Below are 22,450 nucleotides of genomic sequence, written 5' to 3' on the forward strand. Positions count from 1 at the left end.
GCATATTTTATCAAACTAAACGGAGCATTTGATAACAATATATACTGGATTTGTTAACACTTTAGGTTTTCTTGCAACTGGAACATGATTTCTGTTGAACAATTAGCGGCTGAGGCCCCTGTCCTCATCCTCATTAAATGTCTATCTCTTTGGGTAGGTTTTTATATTTGATTAGGTAGTAGGGGTAGCACTGACAGCTGTCAAAAACAACAAACATGGTGGGAAGGTTCACGTTGTCAACACAGGCATCATACAGACGATGCTGCTTCTTCCTGGAGGTGAGCTTAGGTGGACGGCGGTAGTGGCTCCTACCCACAGTTACCTTTCCCACCAGGACTTTGGCAAGGAACATGTGGCAAACTTCATCTGGCCCGAACTGGGCTGAGAACATGTGGGAGTGGGAGGCAGCGGTGGCAAAGTATGTGCCATGACCGTGGGAAACTCCGTTAACCCCGGCCACTCGAGGGTCAAAGTTGCTGGTGCAGATCTCCTCTGAGGCCTCTTTGGTGGTCCCATGGAAGAGATGTCGCTCTAAACTCCCGGTGGCCTTTCCACGCTGCTTCTGCATGTATAGCTTTTGCCTGGAACGAGTTGTGTAAGTGTGGCATGCATATCACCATGAACAAGAACAAGATTTTGTGATATTTTACGCTTTAACTTCCAACAAAATAATTATTTGAATCCGCTGTAAGGAACCCATAGAACTGTCTAGTAAAGTAAACAATGGATGAAAACAGGAGGAAACGAGCCCAGATCCTACTACTAGCCGAACCAATGCTTATCCATGTTACAAATGTATTTCATCCAATAAATGACGTTTAGAAAAAGGACTTTCCGAATATCCAAACAGTTAATAAGGACATCAAATTTCCCTCCAATTTTTCTTAGTTTTAGTCATGATTAAAAATTGAACTCAAACTTAGCTGGACCTTTGGTACTTGTCCCAGTGGAATAGGTTCTGGACCTGCTGGATGCTGATGATGTCCACCTTTGTCTCAGGCATGCTCTCATTGAAGAATTCTTGAACCCGTTTATAGGCCAGAGTGCCTGTAGGAACATCCACTAGACTGTAATCCTGCTCTGAAGCCCAACACCACGCCGGAGGGTACCAGGAACTGAACTCGTCCAGAGGATCTACACTAAAATTGGCCTCAGGAGGATTACTGTCAGGTTCCGCTGAGTCAGGCAGGACTCCTGTCCTGGGTGTGGGGAGTAAATGGGAAAGGGATGGGAGAACATCATGAAATAATTTTAAAAGAACAGAATCTCTTGATTTTAAAAGAAGATGTAAACAAATGCAAAAAAAAAAACGCATCTCAGGACACCAACTGCAAGTAAGGTTTCATAGAATCCAGAGAGCGGTAGGCGGGTCTGCAGCGAACGCCTCTCTGGAACCCTGTGGCGACGTTGGTCTGGATCATGGTAGTGAAGTCCACCTTGTACTTCTGTGAGCCGACACTGAAGAAACACTCTGACTCCTTCTCGCTCATCTTTTTTAGCAATGTGGCAGACACGCTCTATGAAGAAATGAACCAGTTAAAAAATAACAAAGCTGGTGGAGGCTTTTGATGTGTTGAAAATGGCAGAAAGGAGTAAAGAAACTAGAAAAAAGAGGTAAAGAAGATCACCGTGTTGTACTCTTGCCAACTGATGTTCCACCAGTAGATTTTCGATTGGCTGGCAAAATGAGGGTTCTTGATCTTACTGTTAGTGTTAGATAGTCGCCTGACTCCATCATACACGGAAGAGTCATCCAGTTTCATTGAGTCAAATTTCAAAGTGTAGCGTTCATTCCTAAAGAAAGTGTTCTGAAGTTACACAAAGAATCCACAAACTTTTGTGATTTTTGTCTCAAAAAAGCCCATCTTTTTCTTTTTTTAATTTGCAGACTTTAGCAAAAGATCTACCCTGTTACTCACCCATTTTTGAGGCAAATGGCATCCTTATTGACGTCACAGTACATCCTCTCCAGCAAGACCTGAGAGCGAGGAGAAATGTCCACCCACTGGCGGTTGGCAACACACCACAGCTGCCAGTGAAAGGGATAGGGAGTGTGGTGCATCTTACACTTCTCCTCTGCAGAACACAAACCAAGGAGGAAGTCGTCACAGATTTGGATGGTAGAGCAGCCTTTTGTGTGAAATGAGACAGGCACTTTAGATGGGGTTTTGGTGGTTTGCTTGGTAGGGGTTCCACTTGGCGTTTGGGTGGAGGATATGGACCCTTTGTTGGCAGGAGCAGTAGGCTGACTGGTATGCTGGGCCTGGGCAATAATGACCGGCAAGGAGACAATAAGTGAAGTGACTGGAATAGGACTTGGGGGGTGTGACACAGACTGTGTGTTTTGGGGGAAGGTAAGCAGCACACAGGAGCTGCTCTGCGATTGCTGCTGAGTGGTGGGCTGAATGCAGATCTGAGGTTGCAGGATGCTAGAAGACAGCCCTGCAGTCTGCACCATGCTGGAAGAGCTTTCACTCTTGCTGGCAGCAGAATGCTTTCCTTTCTTAGAGGTCGGAGGTGTTATATTAATGCTGAGGCCATAGGGCTTGACGGTCCAGGTGATGTCAGCTTGCTCGGTTCTCATGGCCTTCCACACTGGGAGGCTGGTGTCGGCGTCAGCAGGGATTTCAAAGAGGAGGAGAGACGGGCTCAGAAAGGTGACTTTGGAGGACCTGGATGCAGGTTCTGCAGCTTTAGCACTACCAGACAACTTTCTCTTTGTTGCCCTTGTGCATGAAATTCCAGCCATGTTGGACTTCCTAACCAAGAACAATTTTAACAATTATTTTTTGCAAACTGGAACAAACACAAGGTTATAGTGACGTAGAGACACTACAAATGAAGAGAACAGGAATTTTAACTAGCAGTTACTGCCACGAAAGTCCCCAACTTTTGAGATTTGATGGTTAAGTTTGAAAATAATTGAATAAATGCACTATTTTTCATAATTTTGAACAGAACTAAAGCCAGCTCTGTAAAACCTTTCTCCAGCCACTTTAATACCTAGACCCACTCAACTGCTGCTCCCCACAAATATCTACTCAGCCAGTCACACAGTAGCATTCATGCAACAACCATAGTTTACTGCCAGACAGGCCAATCTGAGAATTTCTGAAACTTCTGATGTAAGAAAGGCAAACAAATAAACACTTTTAAGAACAAACATGAGGATCTTTGAATTCACAACACACTGAACCTTGCAGAAGACCACACAGCGTCACATCCAGCTAAAAATGAGAGACTGAGGCTACAATTTACATGGGCTCACCAAAGGTGTACAATAAAAGATTGTCCTGAATTTATGTTGTGAATTCAGATGGTACAGTCAGAATTTGGCATAAAAAAAACATCAAGGCAAGATGGAGACAATACCCTCAGGTGGAGGTGATGTAAAGATGTGGGAGATATTTTCTCGGCACACTTTGGACTCATTAGTACCAGTTAAACAATTATTTAAAGGCCCGGCAGGTCTGAAGGCAAAACAGCTTTCCACAACATAACCTCTAAAGAACTTAACTGAGCCTTTACAACACACGACTCAACCTGCTAGCTACATACACCCGTAGCAAGGCACTATGACTAGCTAATTAGACTTTTAACGAGTTTGGCTTACATTAACCGTGAGTCCGCCTCAGGCCTCTAAACTTTGCTGAGTCAAAGTTGCAGGAAAAAAAAGAAGCTTTTATGTATATGGCTTTAAAACCCTTCTTTATACAAAAGACGGTCAGCTTCAATGCGCCAGGCTGTAGAGTTCAGAGGGAGGTGAAAGTGAACGGTGTGCAAAGGCTGTTCATATACCAAGAAAAAAACCCCACTAAAAATGAGAGGAATTTTTTTTAAAAAAAATGGATACTTTCACTGCATTTTGAACAGAACTACAAACAGCTGCTACATAAAAGCTGATTTTGAAGCCCAGCATATTCCGTCTTTGTGATTTTTAATTCAAAGACAGGTTTTCTGAAACTCTTTCAAAGTTTTTCTTTGGACATTTTACTCATTTTCAGTCCAGTCCTTCACCCTATTAAGGCACACAATACTGGCCTATGAATCATTCAGGCATTAAATAGCCACCCAACTCAAAGAATAATACTGTATTTTGTACTCATCGCGGTCAACTTTAAATTGTATCTTTGGGGACTCTGTTACCAGTAGCCTGTTCCAAAAACACACATTGTGTTCCATTTTATTTATTTGAATCTACAAAAAACACAAAATAAAACAGTTTGACAGCCATAAAGTAGTATTTTGGATCAAATTGGTGATTTCCAGAGAGCTATTAGGCAAATCCGTGGCACATGTTAGCATGGTGCGCAGCGTGTAGTTAAGAGAAAAAAAAATGGAAACTTGAAAAGTGGATGACGAGAGACGTGTCAGACCTGAAAACTATATACAGGAGATGAACTGTATCTGAAAATCATGCCCCTAGGAAGCAGGTAATAAAATCTCAGACGTCACATCTGACCAAACATATAGGCTCACCTCAGACGCTAAAGAAAACTCTGGCTGCTCTCCGACTCCAGGTCTATGTCCAGTAAGGACTGGCTGGTGACACATCATCAAGGGAGGCCACAATACTTGCAAATATTTTATTTGTAAATTAGCACTGTAAAACATGAGTAGTATGTGCACATAAAGCACATTTGATGTTTTCCATACATTAGTAGTTAGTAATACAGCAAAATAAGAGAGGAATGTGTAGACAATGACATGCATAATCATTTTTAAAACTTACATACAAGTAATTAATCTGTACTATTTTTTAACCTCACAATTTATATGCTGATAATAAACAAATGAATAATTCATAGATTATTAATGCAAAAAAAAAAAAAATGCTCTAATTCAAGTTACCAATCACTGAATCTTAAGTACCTTGATCAGTGTGTTCATTGAGTTTTAAATTAAGAAGAGCCAAAGAACACTGCATTGAACCAGGAAAGAAAAGTGGCAAATAATCTGACATTTAATTTGATGAGTTTCTCAAAGTCACAGAGTAACTAAGTTGCACTTTCAATTACACTCAGGGCAACTTCCATTGGTTCAACCGTCAAAGGACATTGCTGACAACCGACCCAGAAGTAAGGAAAGACTTTCTCAGTGATTGCCTGTTTGAAGGTGTAGATATGGGTGTTGTTGTGCGCGTCATAGAAAGAAACCTTGCCCTTGTCACAGTCCAGCTGCACTCTGATCTTCTGCGGGTTCCTTTTCAGGTTTAGTCGCGTTAAAGGGGAGGTACCCGCAAAGTACATCTTGTGGTAGAAGTACACACACAGGTAGCCGTTTTTCTGGACCGAGGACACTTTCTCTTTCCTCTGGACGGATTCTTTAGCCACGCCGACAACCCACGCAGTATTATCTCCCACATTCACATCCCAGGTACGCCTTCCTGAGGTGAAGCCCTCCGAGCCCAGCACACCGGTGTCGGGGTCGAACCTCTCCGGGTTGTCTGGGAGCTTCTGTTTCTCATCGCTGTCACAGACGCTGGTGAGGTCATCTGACAGAATGAGCCATGGGGCAGCAGTGTTGGGATCCAGAGTTACTGGGGCTGAAGGAAACATGGCAGATTGTCAGCTGTAGTTACTGTGGCTGTAGTTCAGTCAAACATTTCAACCTTTCCTCCACCTTGGGAATTCATGACAAACTCAAACTCCAGCTCAGAGTTTAAATCAAGCAGCACATTATGGTTAAACTCACTGTATTTGGCAATTTTATGCATCTTCTCCCACACATAAAACATCATAGAGCCAACATGTTTGGCCACGTCTATGAGTGCTCCTGGAGGCATAACGGGATCTTCAACAGGACAATCAGCACTGCAGAAAACACAAAAAAAGCAGGTTACATAACACATTATGAAAGTTAAGCAAAGAATAAAACAAATATTAAACTGTTCGTTACCTTAACAGAGTCCTCTTACTGTTCTAAAAGACAAAATTAAAAGGCAAATTCACTTTAGCATTTAAGGGGGAAAAAATATAAAGTGTTCCTTCTTTAGTCTCATTTCAAACTTACATGAAGGACTGAGATGCCCTCCAAAGCTATCTCCTCCTCCAAAACTCTGATGGATTCGGACACAGATGCCATTTTTCTTTCTATTTCTTCAACCTTCTGCTTCATCTCTTCGCTCTTCTGCTCTTCCTCCCGCTTCAGCGCTTCCATCCTGGCATTCTCTTCAGCGTGAAGGAAGTCGTGAAGTTTTTCAAACTCCTCATGGGTTCGTCTTTCCACAAATCGAGCCTGGACCTGTAAAATAATCTGCTTAAGCATGGCTTGGAAATGAGTTTACTGACAGCCACTAAATAAAGTGACTTACTAGGAATTTTAACCCATAGTTTGACAGATTATCACCACACCTGAATGTAGGTCACAGTGTCTTCATAGTTCTTCTTCCTTTTGTCAAACGCCTCCCTCTTCTCCTGCAGTGAGCTGAGAGTGGACTTCATTTTCTCCTGAGTAAATAATTCAAAGTAAATTCATTAGAAGGTTTGTTCATCTCGCTTTAGGCTTGTAACATCCTTCAGCATAATGACTTGTGACAGAAACTCTGTATAAACTTAGTAAAGGAGCCCCAAGAAAAAAGGCATCATTATTCAATCTCAAGTCCTTATTTGATCAGGAAAGTGAAATATTTACCTTCACATCCACAATCGCCTCGCTGACAGGACAACATTCGTGCTGCTTGTGTTTTCTTGAGGTATGGCAGACAACACAGATAGGCACCTTATCTGACAGGCAATACAGCTTGAGCCTCTCCCCATGATGAGGGCACAACTCCCCTGGTTCACCGGGCAGCTCTTCCGCTGTCTCCTCCGGTTCCTCGCTCTCATGTGTATAAGACTCGCACAGGTTCTTCAGGGTGAGACTAGGAACGGGATCATCCACACTCTGGGTTCTGCACAGAGGACAGTCACGGTTTCGTCTCTGTCGACTCCAGTACTGCTGCAGGCAGGATGCACAGAAACTGTGGCTGCACTTGAGGACCACTGGGTCTTTGAAGATTTCGCAGCACACGGCACAAGTGAGGTCCAACTCAGGGAGATAGAGCTTCCCTGCCATCCCGAGGCTTTGCTCCTGTTTTACCCTGAAACTGAAAGTAAGGGAGAGTTCAAGAAACTAAGCAAACACAGGGGAAGTCACTCCCTTTTAATACCCTAGTCAGTTGTTCTGTTGTCTGTTTACTGCATCCTGTGAAATCTATGCATGAAAAACAGCCTTTAAATGCAAATGAAATAGTGTTCTGTTTAAAAAAGAAGAAAAGTTAGAGTGAAACATACCTCAAAGCTACAGTCTTGTAACAGCTGTATATGCGTAATGGTGAACACTTCCTGCTTCCTGTTATGCTGAGTCACTGAAAGGAGGCGGAGTCTCAAAGACAGCAAGCATTTTTAACCCTTCACTAACACTGCAGCTCAGTCAGAATCAACAGTTTACAGGCGAGGAAGACGAATATGAGGTGTTTTCTGGACCAATAAAGGGACAAGAAAAACGGTGACATAACATTACAGTTAGGTTTTCCATGTGTTTCTTTTTTTTGGGTTAAATTATATGATTTAGAGAGAAATCAGAGTTGCAACAAAAGTCAAAGGAGCTTGCAAAGAAAGGCATCTGGACTTCTTTAAGTTGCTTGAATTTGTTTCACCTCTCATCCGAGAAACTTCTTCAGTTTCACTTCTTCTTCAGAACTGAAGAAGCTTCTCGGATGAGAGGTGAAACGTCTTCAAGCAACTTAAAGAAGTCCAGACGCTTTTCTTTGCAAGCTCCTTTGACTACGATGACCTGGATGACTGAGAACCTTCACAGACAAGTTGCAACAAAAGGTCCCCACTTGTATTTCTGAATTGATTGCTTAATGTACAGTCTGATTTTATACAGAAATGAAACAATTAATTATTTTACTGGGTTGATATTTAGGACCTCTAGTTATAACAGTTAGCCCTTCTTTATCTAGGTTTGTTCTGCCATTACTAACTGTGGGCATAATTAGGTTGTTTTGGCTGTTTCAATGTCACTGTCAGTTACTTTGTGGCTGTTTAATTATTAATGAATTTATCTGTCCATAGATTACGGTCCTTGAAGTGCTGTGGAAAATCCAGGTGTTCCTTTTCAAACTTAAGATTTGCCACATTGGCTTTTCAGAGAACTGTATTTTCCTTTGCCTTTACTTATTTCCTTTAATTCGATCCATTCTTACTCATCATTATTCTTAAAGTCAATGAATGAGAAATGATTTCTTTGATAAATCTACCCTCAGGTTCAGTTTTACCTCTTAAGGCTGCAAAAATTACACCAACATCAAAACATGCAATCTCAGTTTTCCCAAAGAAAGAAATACATATATATACAAATTAATTAGTGATGTGCGGATCGATCCTGAAATATCGATTCACATTAAAATATCGATATTTTAGTAATTTAGAGTAAATTTGTAGTTTATCATTAACAGGAACACAGTGGAAAGAAACTATAACATTCGGATTGCCTACATTCAAAGGAACTACTTCGTCTTCCGCCTTTCATAGTCATGTGCGAAATACGGCTGTATAAATGTCTCGCAGCCCCTTGGCGTGCGCACTCACAACAATGGCTGAGCGTAATTGTGCGGATGTATTTTACCTCCACAAACAGCTGAGCCGTGGTTTGCAATAAATGTGGCAAAAAAAGTGAGGTGTTGTGGCCATACTTGCCAACCTTGAGACCTCAGAATTAGGGAGACATTCAAAAGGGCTGTTTGGGCGGATAAATATATTTTACAGGGTTTATTTATAATAAAATACGTTAAATGTCACCGTTATTATTGGCCGGCCCGGAAACAGCGGGGGTGTCCAAATTCAGAGGCTGCTTCCACCTGAGGACCGGCCTTCGCGGTCTAAAGAAAGCCGGGTAGTACGTCACGAGCTCCCTCGGTGGAGTGAAACTCTGCCGTCTGCTCCTTGCTGTCTAAAATATAACCGGACACTGACGTAAACTCTTCTGTTTAATCAGTTTTCTGTTTGACGTTTGGTTGACGTGTGTGTGTGTGTGTGTGTGTGTGTGTGTGTGTGTGTGTGTGTGTGTGTGTGTGTGTGTGTGTGTGTGTGAAAACCCCGGAGGAACCCTCCCGAGGGAATAATAAAGTTTAATTTAATTTAATCTAATCTAATAACTTTAATCTCAGCCAAACCGATTTACTCACGAACAAATAAAACACTGAAAAAGCCAAACAAGAACATTTTTAAGTTATCAAAGTGACTTGTACATCATGTTTAACCCGAGTGGTGAAAGACCGCGGGGGTTTGAAGACGATGTGTCGGTCGGCTCAGATATTTGAAGTTTACACAGCTACATTCTCACCTGAAAATATGTTAAAAGTTTTTTTGCGACCCAGAAAGAGAAATAAGAGTGATATTAAAACTAAGTCGCTGCCGTCATTGTTGGAAACTGGAATTGGCTGGGCCGCGCTATGAATTCTGCGATATGGTTTTTCAACTTTGTTGTCCGGGTGGAAAATCTGGAGAAAGGTGGGATTCTCCCGGAAAAATCGGGAGGGTTGGCATGTATGGTTGTGGCAACATCACTAACCTTGTCAAACACCTCAGAGTAAATCATATCACAAAATATGACAAGCGTATGTTGAGGCGAACTGAAGAGGAGGAGAGGGACAGGTGCTGCTAGGGTGAGTCTCTCACGGAGTCCTTTAGTCCTCCAGGCAGGCAAGGTGTTCAAATAGCACACAACTTTAGTTTTTTTATTTCTATATGATGAACTCTGCATTATTAAGTGATAAGAAGAAGGTATTCTGATGTCCTGTAATCATTATGACGCTATAATTTGAGATACAATAAATAAAATCCGTTTTGTACAAAGTATCGGTATCGGATCAGTATCGTCGATACCACCCTGAATATTACTTGGTATCGGATCGGAAAGGAAATCAGTGGTATCGCACATCACTAAAATTAATTGATTGATTGATTATTGATTTTATTGATTAGCATTCAAATTCAAATCTCAGTGAAAACAGTGAAAAAAAAAAAAACAGTGAAAACAGAACAAAAATCTACCATAAAGAAAGAAAGCATGAGACAAGGCTAATCAAAAGGTATTGGCTGAAGCATTTGCTTAATTACAACTGCAGATATAATTTCCTTACAAAATTAATGTCTTTAGAGTTAAACAGCATCTCCATCATATGTACATTTGGTCTCAACCTAAAATATACAGGCACATATTTCTGTCTTTGCTACTTAAAATAACTGTATTCAAATGAATAATGATACTTATGTCCAACCTTTCCAAGGCTACAGAGTACAAATAAATGACTGACATATTCAACATCAGAAAATCGACCCGTAACTATTGTAATACCGCCAGCCCCACATCTAAGCCTTGCCAAATAACATCAGATAAAATCATCTAATCTACGCACGTAATTTTCCAGTTGAAACTTGTGCGTAAATATTGTATAATTTATAAGCGTGTGTGTGTGTGTGTGTGTGTGTGTGTGTGTGTGTGTGTGTGTGTGTGTGTGTGTGTGTGGCGGGTACTATTCAATGTTGTATGCCAAAAACCAAACAATCTACATCAAACGATCTTTAATTTATCTTCAATTTAAACCTACCCACTTCTCCATATACAGCAATATTTGCAGCATTTTATTTAACTTAAGTGGCCTCTTCAGAAATTTAACATGAAAGGGTGCAATAAACAAAATGTCTTCATGTATCTACACCTGACCCATATAGCAATGCTGGTAAGATCTGATCAAACAACTGTAACTGGGTTTCATCAGTTTCAACTCAGATAAGATGCCAACTAATGAAAAACTACATTAAAAGTTTGATCTTTATATGTAATAGCTAATGTCAGCTTCTATGCAAATTATAGAGTAGAATGGGAATTTTACTCACTGCAGATTCATTTTCTGCTTGTTACAAAAGGTTCATTATAAAGTGAGCGGCCAAGGAGGTCATTTCTTTCCTGCCTTTCATTTATCAACAAAAATAAAGCAGTTTGTACCACACTGGCTTTCAATTTAAGATAATCTCATTAGATTTTCTTTGCATGCTAATAGGAAAACTGTGATGGTAATGTTTAGTCACGCTCTTATTAAAATGCATAACAGTTCTGAAAGCTTTTCCTTAATTTGGAATAAATTTTTCAAATCGAATAAACAAAATCAAACACACAGAGACAAATAAACTGATCACTGGGGTTCTTGTTGCTTGATAAATGTGCCGAAAAACTTTAGGGCATCAATGTGTAGCATGCCTTTAGCTCATTTTCCCCATTCTCTCCACTTCTAGTCCACTTTATTAGATTATTCTGTTATTATATGTTACCTTATATATGTAATCAAAGTAGTTGAATTAGAATACTGCTGTAGATCACATTATACCCTTTAATATAGAGTGTGTGAGCTGTATGTAGTTTAGTTCTCATTATACTTTTGAGTTAACAGAACATATTCACATATTAGTTCATTAGATAAATGTGCATCACTCTGTATCCTTGATCTGCTGGGAATGTGTTACACTGTTTTCTTGACATGCTTAATTGTTGAATCATGAAGAGAAGGTTGTAAGCAGGAGACTCTGTGTCTAAAGACAGGGGAGATAGATAGACCACATTCCACACCCCCACCTTACAGAAAGCAGAGAAACAACTGCCGAGGTCATAACTTAGGCGCTGTAACAGAGAAAAAATGTGATGTTTTGGCTTTTACGACTAGCTGGGGGCCACTAGAGACTATAAAAAGCTGAGCAACCCGTCACCATTTTGAGACATGTGCCTGACCCTCTGGTAGCATCTCTCCCGTCCGGACGTTGTAATGCTCTGACTGTTGAATTGTATGGAAATAAATGATTGTTGATTGAGCATTTATACACCGAGTATTGTCCCTCCTTCAGCCCAAAGATTCAAAGAATTGGGAGATTTCAACAACTTGAATGCATCTCCAATCACAACGTGACTTCTGTGACTGTAATTTGAGGGACTAAAAATAGCCGAAACTTTTCGTTGTTTCCATGAGAGAGTTGCAGCCCAATCGCCTGCTGTGAAGTGATCCTGTTACCCCACTCTGGTGTGTGATTAGCGGTCTGGACTCCTCACCAGGTCAGCACTATAATCACTTGAGTTATTGTGAATGCTTTGGAAAGAAAGCACTTCAGTGAGTCATTGCATTTGGCTTTGGTCTGCATTTTAAAGTAGAATAGAAAGAACTGTTTTTAGAAATGTAGGAACAAACCCAAGTGGCTACTAATGTTTGCCAGAAAACAATTAAGTTAATATTTTTCTTGAAATTGGTATTTAGTGGAAACACAGCCTCTAGGACAGATAAGAACTAACTTTGTAATTCAAAGGTTTTGCACCAATCCTAAGACTTTACGTGTTTTTGCCTTTATATTCAATTTAGAAATGTCATACATGATATTTATGACAGGCTATTATTGATAATTCATTACATTTATATTTCAGCCATTTGCAAAACCAATGAACAGATTAATGTGTGGTTAAAATAACACTGATGGATAGTGAAACAAAATAAGGTGTCTATAGCCATACGTGCCACTCTAAGAAACTATAAACATGCTAAAAAGTTTCAAATGCTGCAGTTGCTGTAGTGGCCACTAGAGGCTCAGTCTGAAAGTGAACCAACCTCTACAGACTCCCATGGTGACATGCCCAATTTAAACACATTTCAAAGCATATTTACAGCCTGGTACAAAAACAGCTTCTGTCTCCATGAATAATTTCCTCTTCCCCCCACCTTGATAACAACTGTGTTGTGGGTGATAATTTGTTATAACGGGCATAACACCCTTATGGATTTTGCTAAGTCCTGGCAGGTTTGTTAGGTCTCACCTGTGCTAATTTGAGATACTTGACATCTTGACTTTTTTTTGGTGCTGGAGCCTTACATGAAAGCTTAAAAACACTCATCTTGAGTCAGTGTCACACACACACACACACACACACACACACACACACACACACACACACACACACACACACACACACACACACACACCACACGTTTCACCCCAAGTCCAGCACCCTGAGGCTGTATGCCAAGCGGAAGGAAGGAGGCCTGGGACTAGTGAGCATCAGCACTACGGTCCAGGATGAATACATCAGTAAGATGGCCCCAACTGACCGCGTGCTCAGTGAATTCCTCAGGCAGCAGAAACCCAAGAAAGAGGAGGCACCGTCATGGAAGGACAGGTTCCTGCACTGGCAGATAGAGGAGGTGGCTGACATCCAGAAATCATACCAGTGGCTGGACAAAGCTGGACTGAAAGACAGCACAGAGGCACTAATCATGGCAGCACATGAACAAGCTCTAAGCACAAGATCCATAGAGGCTGGGGTCTATCACACCAGGCAAGGTCCCAGGTGCAGGCTATGTAAAGATGCCCCTGAGACAATCCAGCACATAACAGCAGGGTGCAAGATGCTAGCAGGCAAGGCATACATGGAATGCCGTAACCAAGTAGCCGGCATAGTATACATCAACATCTGTGTGGAATATGGCCTGGAAGTCCTGAGGTCAAAATGGGAGACGCCCCCAAGGGTGGTGGAGAATGACTGAGCTAAGATCCTGTGGGACTTCCAGATACAGACAGATAAAATGGTGGTGGCTAACCAACCACAGTGGTGGTAGACAAACAGAAGAAGACGGCCGTAGCCGTTTCCGAATGACAGCGACATCAGAAATAAGGAACAAGAGAAACTCGAGAAATAACAAGGGCTCAGAAAAGAGCTCAAGAAGATGTCGAGGGTGAAGGTAACAGTGGTCCCAGTGGTAATTGTCAATTGGTAATTGTAGAGGACCTGAGCCTGAAGGACAGACTGCCGGCAGAGGTGAGAGGGGAATATTTTTTTATGTGTGTGTATGTATAAAAATCCCAAATGTTGAAATATATCTATATCCCAAAAAAAAACATAATAAATAAATACAATTTTTAGGCTACAGGTCCATAGCATGTCATTGATTCAGGATCATTTTGCCGTTTGCACCTACAGTATGAAAGCAGAAGTATATGGAATATTTATACGCTCCTTGGGTGCTGTCATGGTGACTGTGTCGATATGTTATGTAGACCTGTATTTCATGGATAATATGTAACATGCTAATATGTGCCAAGTATCAGATCAGAATCTAAGTACTGAAGGAAGTTTGAGTCAATTGTCAAAAGGATCACCAAGTTGTTACAGTAGGTGATACATCCATATTTGTTCAGGTATTTTCCCCCCCTTAGCATCAACTGCCAGCCTACTTGTGTGGCAATGAACCCAGTTCACAGCAGCCATTTGGACATGTCATAGCAGGGTAAACATAGGTGTAATTGATAAAAATTTATTATAGCCCCTTCTATTTGGAATGTCACCATCATTCCTGCAAGCCACCGTGCACAATACCAGGGGCCCGGCCAATTTAATGGAACGGTGCCATAGTTAATGTGTTAATTACATCCGCATTTGGCTTGCAGTGACATGTCAAACCTGAGTGCTGTGAAAAGGGCCTATTTATCCTCAGGGTGCTCGAATGTCTGTACAAAATTAAAGGCAATCCACCTGACAGTTGTTGAGATATTTGAGTGTGAACTAAGCCGCTACAGCGCTTTGATTTTTTTGTACACTCGAGAGTCCTTTTTTCAAATTTTGACCCAGATATGGAGAAGGGGATTTTGCTGATTAGATCAACAACCTGCTGTTTGTCTGAGGGACCCCCGACTGATGGAGTACACGACTGAGCTGTCACTTTCCAAAAAAAACCTTAAGTATGAAATCAGCTTTGCAAAAGTTACAATAAATTGTGAAAATTTTCTTTTAGCACTATGCTTTTGTAATAAGACTGGGAACACAGATGGTCTGTGTGCCAGCCATAAGTTTCCAGCAGATGTTTCTGTTATTTTCTTCATTTCCAAATGACGGAATGTTTTAAGCGAAGCTGAGCCCACTGAGCTTCATTTGGCCACTAAAACGTTTACAGTGTTGCAGTTTATTACAGAACATTGCAAAACACTTTGTCTTTATTAGCATGGGCTGCTCTCTAAATTATACTGTGGGTTCAGGGAAAGGCTTTAGTGCTCTGCGGACTTATGTGGCTCCATGTATTATAAAATGAAATTATATCCCTGTTATTTTGCTTCTCCATACCTCTTTACATGCCATATGCTGTTTAACAGGATATGTTTCATTTTGGCATTTCGGATGCATTTGCATTTGCAAGTTTGCTTCTGGTTTATTTATGAGGAAGCTAACTTCTTTATATTCACATCATAATCGGCAGTAAAATCTGGCAACCTCTCACCAGTAACCATTTTAATTTATATTGCTGTAACCAATAAGCACCACTAGATGTCAGAATATACTCACCTATGACATCAAATAGCGCGCTGACTGCTTAAAAATACTGAACAAATGCTGCAGTATCAATGCAGAAAAGTTCATAATAGCATTGCATTAAAATGACTTGAGGCAGACTAGAAGATTCAAAAGATAAGATATAATCTTCTAGTCTTATCTGACCTGGATATTACTTTAGAGAAGAAAAACTGCTTTACCTCAGGATAAAGCAGTTAAACGCTCACATCTACCTGGATGTCACCCTTTGTGGCCTCTGCTACTCTGTAAATTGGTTGTCAGCCAGTGTGACCCGGGCTAATAGTGATTCATTATTGCCCACACCCAGCCAGTGTTCACAGAGAACTTCATCTGGGCTGAGGGGAAAGGGGTCGGGATGGGGGGGGGCTGTGTCCGTCCCTGAGCATCTAATGAGGACAGGCAGGGTAACAAACCAGAGAGACAACCTCAGTCAGACCTGTCTCACCACCTGACACTTCACACCAAGAAGCGGGAGATGAACTACTCCTTTGTAGGTCAACGGAAGTATTGATGAGAACAGCTCAAGAGGTGCTTCAAAAACATTATCAGCGAAGCATAGCGGTTTCATATTTATATTACCCCCGTGCAAGCGTGTTTGCAAATACATCCCATACCTGGTAGTTATCCTCTTAGCTTTCCTAATTTCACCATGCATATGCATCACAATGTGTTTTTCTGACAGTATATAAATTCTGTTTTAAGGTAACACTTTCTCACAAAACAAAAATTATTCACCTTATGTTTGAAGATTTTCAGACCGAGGCATCACACATATGGGTGGTGTGCCAAAAAAGGTGCAGTGTGGCCCAGTAAATAGCTTTGCACAGTGTTAAATTAGCAGAAAAAGAGAACATTTGGACTTTTTTTTACTCTGTTTTCCACCAGGAAACTATGATGCAAGTCAGTGACATTCCCTGTGGTCGTTCCCAGAAGTAAGGTGTTGAGTCAAGAATCCGTGCTGACGTGTTTCTTTGATTTATGGGCGTAGCATTTCTTTGTAACAACAGCAGACACATAGACGCGCTTGATGTGAAAGAGTTAGACCTGCTGCTGAAATTGTACATATTTTCCTTAAGACATGGCCGACTAAATGTGAATGCTTGACTTCACTTAAAAAAAGGGTTGTTTATGGACCATGAATGAAAATGAGTTTCTCACCCCTTGTTTAGACCAGCAAAGGGCAAGCCAAAATTTCACATATGCACAAAATAGCCTCTATTCCATCTGACACGTCATCAATTTTTTTTAGACAGCCCATCTGTGGTATCTGGAGCAAAGAGGGTGCAAGAATGTCACTTTCCCCCCTTTGTAATCCTGCTCACTGTCAATCATGGCTTCTGATGTGTCACACTCTCTTAACTCCCACCAGCTGCTGGGATGGACCGGGTTTCCCTTTTTTTGAGGGATTATGTTAGCCATAGCACAGTACACACACACACCGACTGTGTGTGAGGGGTGTGCTGGTTGGGATAGTTCTATCTACTCCATCTTCCTGCTCATCAACATCATGACTTCACATACCTCTAGACCCCTCTTATTTTGTGCATGTGCATGAATTTACAAAGCTGCTCTCATACAAACAGCTGATACATGCATGATTTTCGGTAACAAAGAATAAAGCTTATGCAGCACAGGGTTGCAGGGTTGTTGGAGCCCATCCCAGCTGACATAGACTAAGAGGCTGGGTGCACCCTGGACAGATTGCCATCCCAACAGACAGACAGAGCACATGCACACCTACAGTGTCACCAGCTAACCTAACATGTGTGTCTTTGGACTATGAGAAGGAGCCTGAGCACCCAGAGGAGACCCACACAGGCAAAGGAAAACATCTTTGTACCAGATCACTCAGATGTCTTCACCTCAGTCCGCGCCTCCTGTGAATTTCTGTCCACTTGTCTTTCTGAGCAAGAGTGCTGCCTCTAAGATTCATTTCACGTTCAGACCAGTTGCCAGCATTTATATCAAGCTGCCTTTCTGCATTAAGCTCTGTCATGTGTCAGTATGTTCAAGTCTGAAAAATCTTAATTTACTACACAAGCGCCCTACTGTGCTTTTTGCATATAAGCCTAGTTGTATCCGATAGATAATAACATTCCTCTAAATATTGAAATTCCTGCAGTGCAAAAGATTACAGTCGGCTCAGTCAGTGCACAGTGTGGGGAAGACTGTAAAATTAATCTCCTGGTTTATTCATAATTGTAAATGCTACCAGAGAGAAGACAGAGAGGCAGAGGGACATAGGCACCAGAGCTGAATTATACTTTGTGCCATATCAGTACCATTTGATCTTTTCAAATTAAAATGTGATGCACTGACGAACCATTTCCATGCTCTTCACATTGTGAATGGGAGGGAGGGAGCTTCGTCGTCAAAGGAAAACGCTTTTGCGCATTCATTTCATCTGAGGATGCTTTTATTTTGTCTCTATTTTAACACATGAATTGACCGCTCCATGTAAATTGGATTAAATGCCCAATTTCATCACAGCTTGCAAGGCACTCTCAAAGACCAGGTGCTTTTCTTTGGGGGGGGGGGGGTCACATTTTGAATGCCCCTCCTGGTAGTGGTTGAGAAACTTCACAGACACTGTAAAGCATGTGTGACGTGGTAAAGTTTAGGTCTTTTCCCTGCTAGCAATTTTCAGTGTGTATATGGAAGTGTGTGAGGGAAGGGTTGACTGAGAAGACCCACACACATACCCGCACCTGAATGTGTAATGCAGCCACGCTGACACATAAACACATTGACATTTTCACACACGCAAATGTGTACTGAATTGGAGGTAAATTTGATCTTATTGGAGAGCCTGCTGGAAAGCCTTGGGCTCAGAAACCTCCCTGAATCTCTGGAAGGTCGCCAGGCTCTCCAAATTCCCAGGAAAACCTTGGTTATTTCCCTCCCTCTCTCGCTCACTCCCTCACACCTGCACCGAAACCACTGAAATTTAAAGGAGTGACATCAATTCAATAAGCTCAGCCTGACAGGGACAGAGCAATACACCATAACACAGCTGCTCTCTCCATCTTTTTGCTAACCCATTTCCCCTCCTGGCTTCCTCCCTTCCCTTTAAACCCTAGCTCAGCAAAGAAGCATGATGACAATTTTGTTTTAGCCGGATGAATCTGCTGCCTGTGATGACCCAAATCTTTATTAAGTTTCTTTCTTTTTTTTGTCACTTCCCTGCTATCGTAAATGATGTAGAGAGAGTCAGGAAATTGTGTCCGTGTCAGAGAATTGCCTACAATCATTTTCTGTTGAAATTGAGGTATTTCTTTCTTTATATCACTTTTTTTTTGGTGGGGGGGGGAAGTGATCTTCTCGCCATTTCATGCCATCTCGAATAGGTAAAGCAGAATAGCGATGGCGTACCTCTGGTCCCTTCAGTAGTCGTAAAAATGAATGTCAACTAGATGAAGCGGATCAAACTGTAAACACGCGAGTGAAATCTTTTAATGGCTCTGTGGGGCTGTTGCAGCACGAGGAGGACCACGCAGTAACCATCTATGTGGGTCATTTGGCTCAGCTTAGGCTACAGCCGGCTGTCACCATCGATGTGTCAAATCAGCTGTGGCATGACATGATCGGCTGTGGGGCTGAAGCCAGGGATCTCAGGGTAACGAGACAGAGCAACATTATTCCTCTCAAAGCCTACAAAATGCTAAATGTGATCATCAGGGACATCATGGCTAACCTTATCAGGCCTTTCAAAAATACAGTTAAAGGACCTGAGAGAAAACGTACACATGTATGTGGTTTTGATCCACAGGAATAAATTAGACCCAGGCCTCCCTTCATTTCATCGACTTCAGGCAGGCCTGGTTCTCTTTAGCGCTGAGATGGATGTGCCTGCTCTTCTATTATGGCACCCAAAGCCCCTCTGTCACGTGGTAGTGTACATTATGAGCTGGTCTGTGAGATAGATACCACCCCAAATGGGTCTACATCAGACCGAATGTATGATATGGATTGCAGGAGGGAGGCTACATAATCCCACTGACCCCTGTTGATCCATGTATATATTTGGAAGCGAATGACTCCTCTTAAGGACATCTTTTTAAATAATTTAACAGTTCCATAAATGATCCAGAGTCTTCTTTTGTAACTCTCTCCTTAAGGCATCATTGGACTCATAATGGAGCCCATATCGTATAATATTACTGTTATCATGAGTATAATTTCTTTCTTTCTCTCTTTCTCTCTTTCTTTCTTTCTATATTTTTTTAACCTATGTTTTTTTCTTTTTCACACTAGGACCTCAAACTATTCATACATCATTTATATTCACAAATTAACCAGACAAGCATGAGTTTAGGCTGTAGGAGGAAGTTGGAGTACCTGTAGGAGAAGCCTTGCTGGCACCCGGAGAAAGTTTTCTCCCTTCCTTCCCCTGTTGTTTTCCCATCTGGACTTTCATTTCTGGAAGGCTCGAATAAGGCTGGAAGTCATTTCTCTTTTTCGATAATCTCATGTGACTTGTTTGTCTCACTCTGTTACTATTTTAATATTCATTCACTGTTTTTTTCCTTTTACAAAGTAGTTATAACTCCTCTAAGCAGCTTCAGTTGGCCAAATTTGATTCTTCCCTAGAGTATCGTCTTTTGGTGACACCCTTTATTTTAAAAGGGCTTTTGCATCATTGACACCTGCACTGAGCTGATAAGCAAACTGCAACAAGTCAAGAATAAAAGAATTTTCTCCAACATCTTCATTGTAGTGGTCACTGCATTTGTGTGCACATGTGTTTGTTGGTATGTGTTTACTGGGAGAGATAAAGGTGCAAACAACCACTGAAGTGTGATGCACATGATTCGCTTGATAAAATGCTCAGATAGTCACGATCTGGACAAAACAGCGGGAGAATACAGAGCCCACTTTAACACACATGAGAGGTGCTTGGGTTGTCTTTTTTGTGGCTTTGTGTGTCTTCGTAGATAAATCAGAAGCATTTCTTCAGGTTCAAATATTTGCCAATTTTTTTCCTGATACGACTTTTGGAGACCTCAGCACTAATTAACATTCCTGTGGCTCCACACATCAGGATGACATCAGCCAATGAGATTAAATTATTATTTTATTTCCTATCTTAGCTACAGGGAGGATTTGAATGATATAAATCCCCATTGCCAGAAAAAGGATTGGAGCTTTCGCCTGACTTAAAGGTGTCAAACAGTCCGAGACGGCACTAATCCTGTAATCTGGCCAGTCAGCAGCACTGCAAAGGTCCTTACTACAGGATGTACTGCACAGGCAAACACAGTCTGATACAGAAACACCACCTAGCCACAAAGGCCACAGCTGCCACCAGAATAACCAGCAACACTACCACCCACCTCTTGTCTGTCCTCAGATCCCAACTTGTATTCCTTTGCTTCATCCAAGCAACCCTTTGTCCTCAGCTGAAATCAACAGGTGGCAGAAAATGGAGTGAAAATCTTTGCAAGAAAAGAAATTATTCATAAATACACTTTGCAGATAATCATTTAGATAAACAGACACTATGATAAGACTTTTAACTGAGGCCTGGGTTATATCAGCATACTGATTGCTGTGTTTGACAAACCAGCTTAAAAAATGTCTTTTGTAAATTTAGACTCAAACCAAGTATAACGTAAAGTTGGCAGAAACAAAACATAAAAAAGCCAGTGAAAGTCAGTCAAAACGACAGTAATCCCTGCTTGCAGGTGCAAAGGCAGCTGTTTAAATACAGCTTGAGGTCACGGGCCAGTTAATATTGTGTGGAATGCCCAGGTGAAATAAATCAACAAATAACACTCACATGTCGAGCAATTACCTGCTGAGATACCTGCTGAGCCTGCAATTACCAGCCTTCATGACTGTGGGAGGGTGCACTGACATATTCTCAGGTTGTGACCTGTAACATGATTGACATCTATAAATGTGCTAGCTTTTTTTTTTTTTTTTAATGTCAACAACCTGTGTACTGGTGGGAAATTAACAAACACTCCTTCCAGTAACCGGCTTGTCCCCTCTTACTCTCTTAAGTGTGGTGTAGCCGAAAACTTTCGGAGACTTGCCCATGTTGCTGGGATACCACAGACACGAATGCATTGATTACATCTTATGCTTAAGGACGTACACCAAATCGGATTATGGTGACTGTTTGTATCTTATTAGTGTGACATTTTAAACAAGAAGAGGACAGTGCCCTGAGACGACTCAGAGAATTGGCTGCAATTAAATGTCAGACAACAAGGACTAGTGATTTTTAGGTCTTGACATGTTTTAATATGCTTATGAAAGAAGGGGGGGTGGGGGGGTCTAGAAAACTGCAGGACGGCGGGCTGAGCAGAGAAGCTGATAAGAGACCTTTTTATCACTGCGGTTCTTTTCAAGAAGAAGAGGAGACGCAGCAAACTCTTCAAGTGGAGCCCTGACTGAGTGCATTTGATGATAGCAGTTGCATAATGAGACTATCCTGAAGCTCGGCTAATTCTCGACTTGGAAAAAAAGAAAAGGCACAGGTTTACCGTGGGCGAGACAGAACAATGCCATTTTTGAAGTCTTTGTTGTGGTCCTTCTGTTTTTTCTTTTAAAATATTAACAACTTTGGAATGACCCAAATCTGTTGAATGTCACATCTTGTTGAATCCTGTTGTGAGCCACGTTAGCTTCCTTAGTACTGGCACTCACAGAAGAAAAACACGACTGTCTCTAAACAACAGCCTTTTTCTTTTGGGTTTGTTTTTTGAAAGAGAGACAATAATTCAACTTTAACCCTCAGTGCTAGCCTCAGTGTGGCCTCTAATGTGTCGACCATCTGTATTGACTCATACTGCTAGGACTGGACTTGGCTTGTGATGAGAGGTGCTTAAACCACAGCAAGTGCTATAACTAGCCATCGATCCATGGAGAGACCAGGTCTTGGTCGCTGTATTCGGTTGGGCCTTATCAATTTTGATAAAAAAGTGATGTATAGTGGGTGTACTGTAGGGGAAATGAGCTAGGATAATTATTGTGTTGGTGTTCCCTCCTTGACCCCACCATGCCCTCAGTGAAGGTAATGCCTTACTAAGTGTTTGGCTGCACTTGCAACCATAACCACGCAGTTATATAGAATGGT

The 22,450-nt window shown here is 41.5% G+C and overlaps 2 protein-coding genes across 3 annotated transcripts; both read right to left on the reverse strand.

Moving 5' to 3' along the window:
* Positions 1-23: 23 nt before the first annotated feature.
* LOC309692353 (protein mono-ADP-ribosyltransferase TIPARP-like) lies at positions 24-4,565 on the reverse strand. 2 transcript variants are annotated; one of them, XM_082510744.1, is made up of 6 exons: positions 4,480-4,565; positions 1,920-2,759; positions 1,629-1,794; positions 1,330-1,517; positions 930-1,199; positions 24-581 (listed from the first exon to the last, which is right to left on the reverse strand). In XM_082510744.1, exons 2-6 carry the CDS (start codon positions 2,747-2,749, stop codon positions 134-136), a joined length of 1,902 nt encoding a protein of 633 aa, XP_082366870.1. In that variant the 5' UTR covers positions 2,750-2,759; positions 4,480-4,565; the 3' UTR covers positions 24-133. The 2 variants fall into 2 exon arrangements, with proteins under 2 accessions (XP_082366870.1, XP_082366869.1); XM_082510743.1 differs by lacking the exon at positions 4,480-4,565 and adding an exon at positions 3,614-4,310.
* A 7-nt stretch (positions 4,566-4,572) lies between these two features.
* On the reverse strand, positions 4,573-7,368 carry LOC309692357 (nuclear factor 7, ovary-like). The gene is made up of 7 exons (XM_082510754.1): positions 7,275-7,368; positions 6,634-7,087; positions 6,354-6,449; positions 6,013-6,243; positions 5,899-5,921; positions 5,695-5,813; positions 4,573-5,545 (listed from the first exon to the last, which is right to left on the reverse strand). The coding sequence occupies exons 2-7, from the start codon at positions 7,054-7,056 to the stop codon at positions 4,998-5,000; spliced, it is 1,440 nt and encodes a 479-aa protein (XP_082366880.1). The 5' UTR covers positions 7,057-7,087; positions 7,275-7,368; the 3' UTR covers positions 4,573-4,997.
* Between the last annotated feature and the right edge of the window lie 15,082 nt (positions 7,369-22,450).

This window comes from Aulonocara stuartgranti (assembly GCF_965226115.1).
Source record: "Aulonocara stuartgranti genome assembly, chromosome: 17".
NCBI classification, from domain to species: Eukaryota; Metazoa; Chordata; class Actinopteri; order Cichliformes; family Cichlidae; genus Aulonocara; species Aulonocara stuartgranti.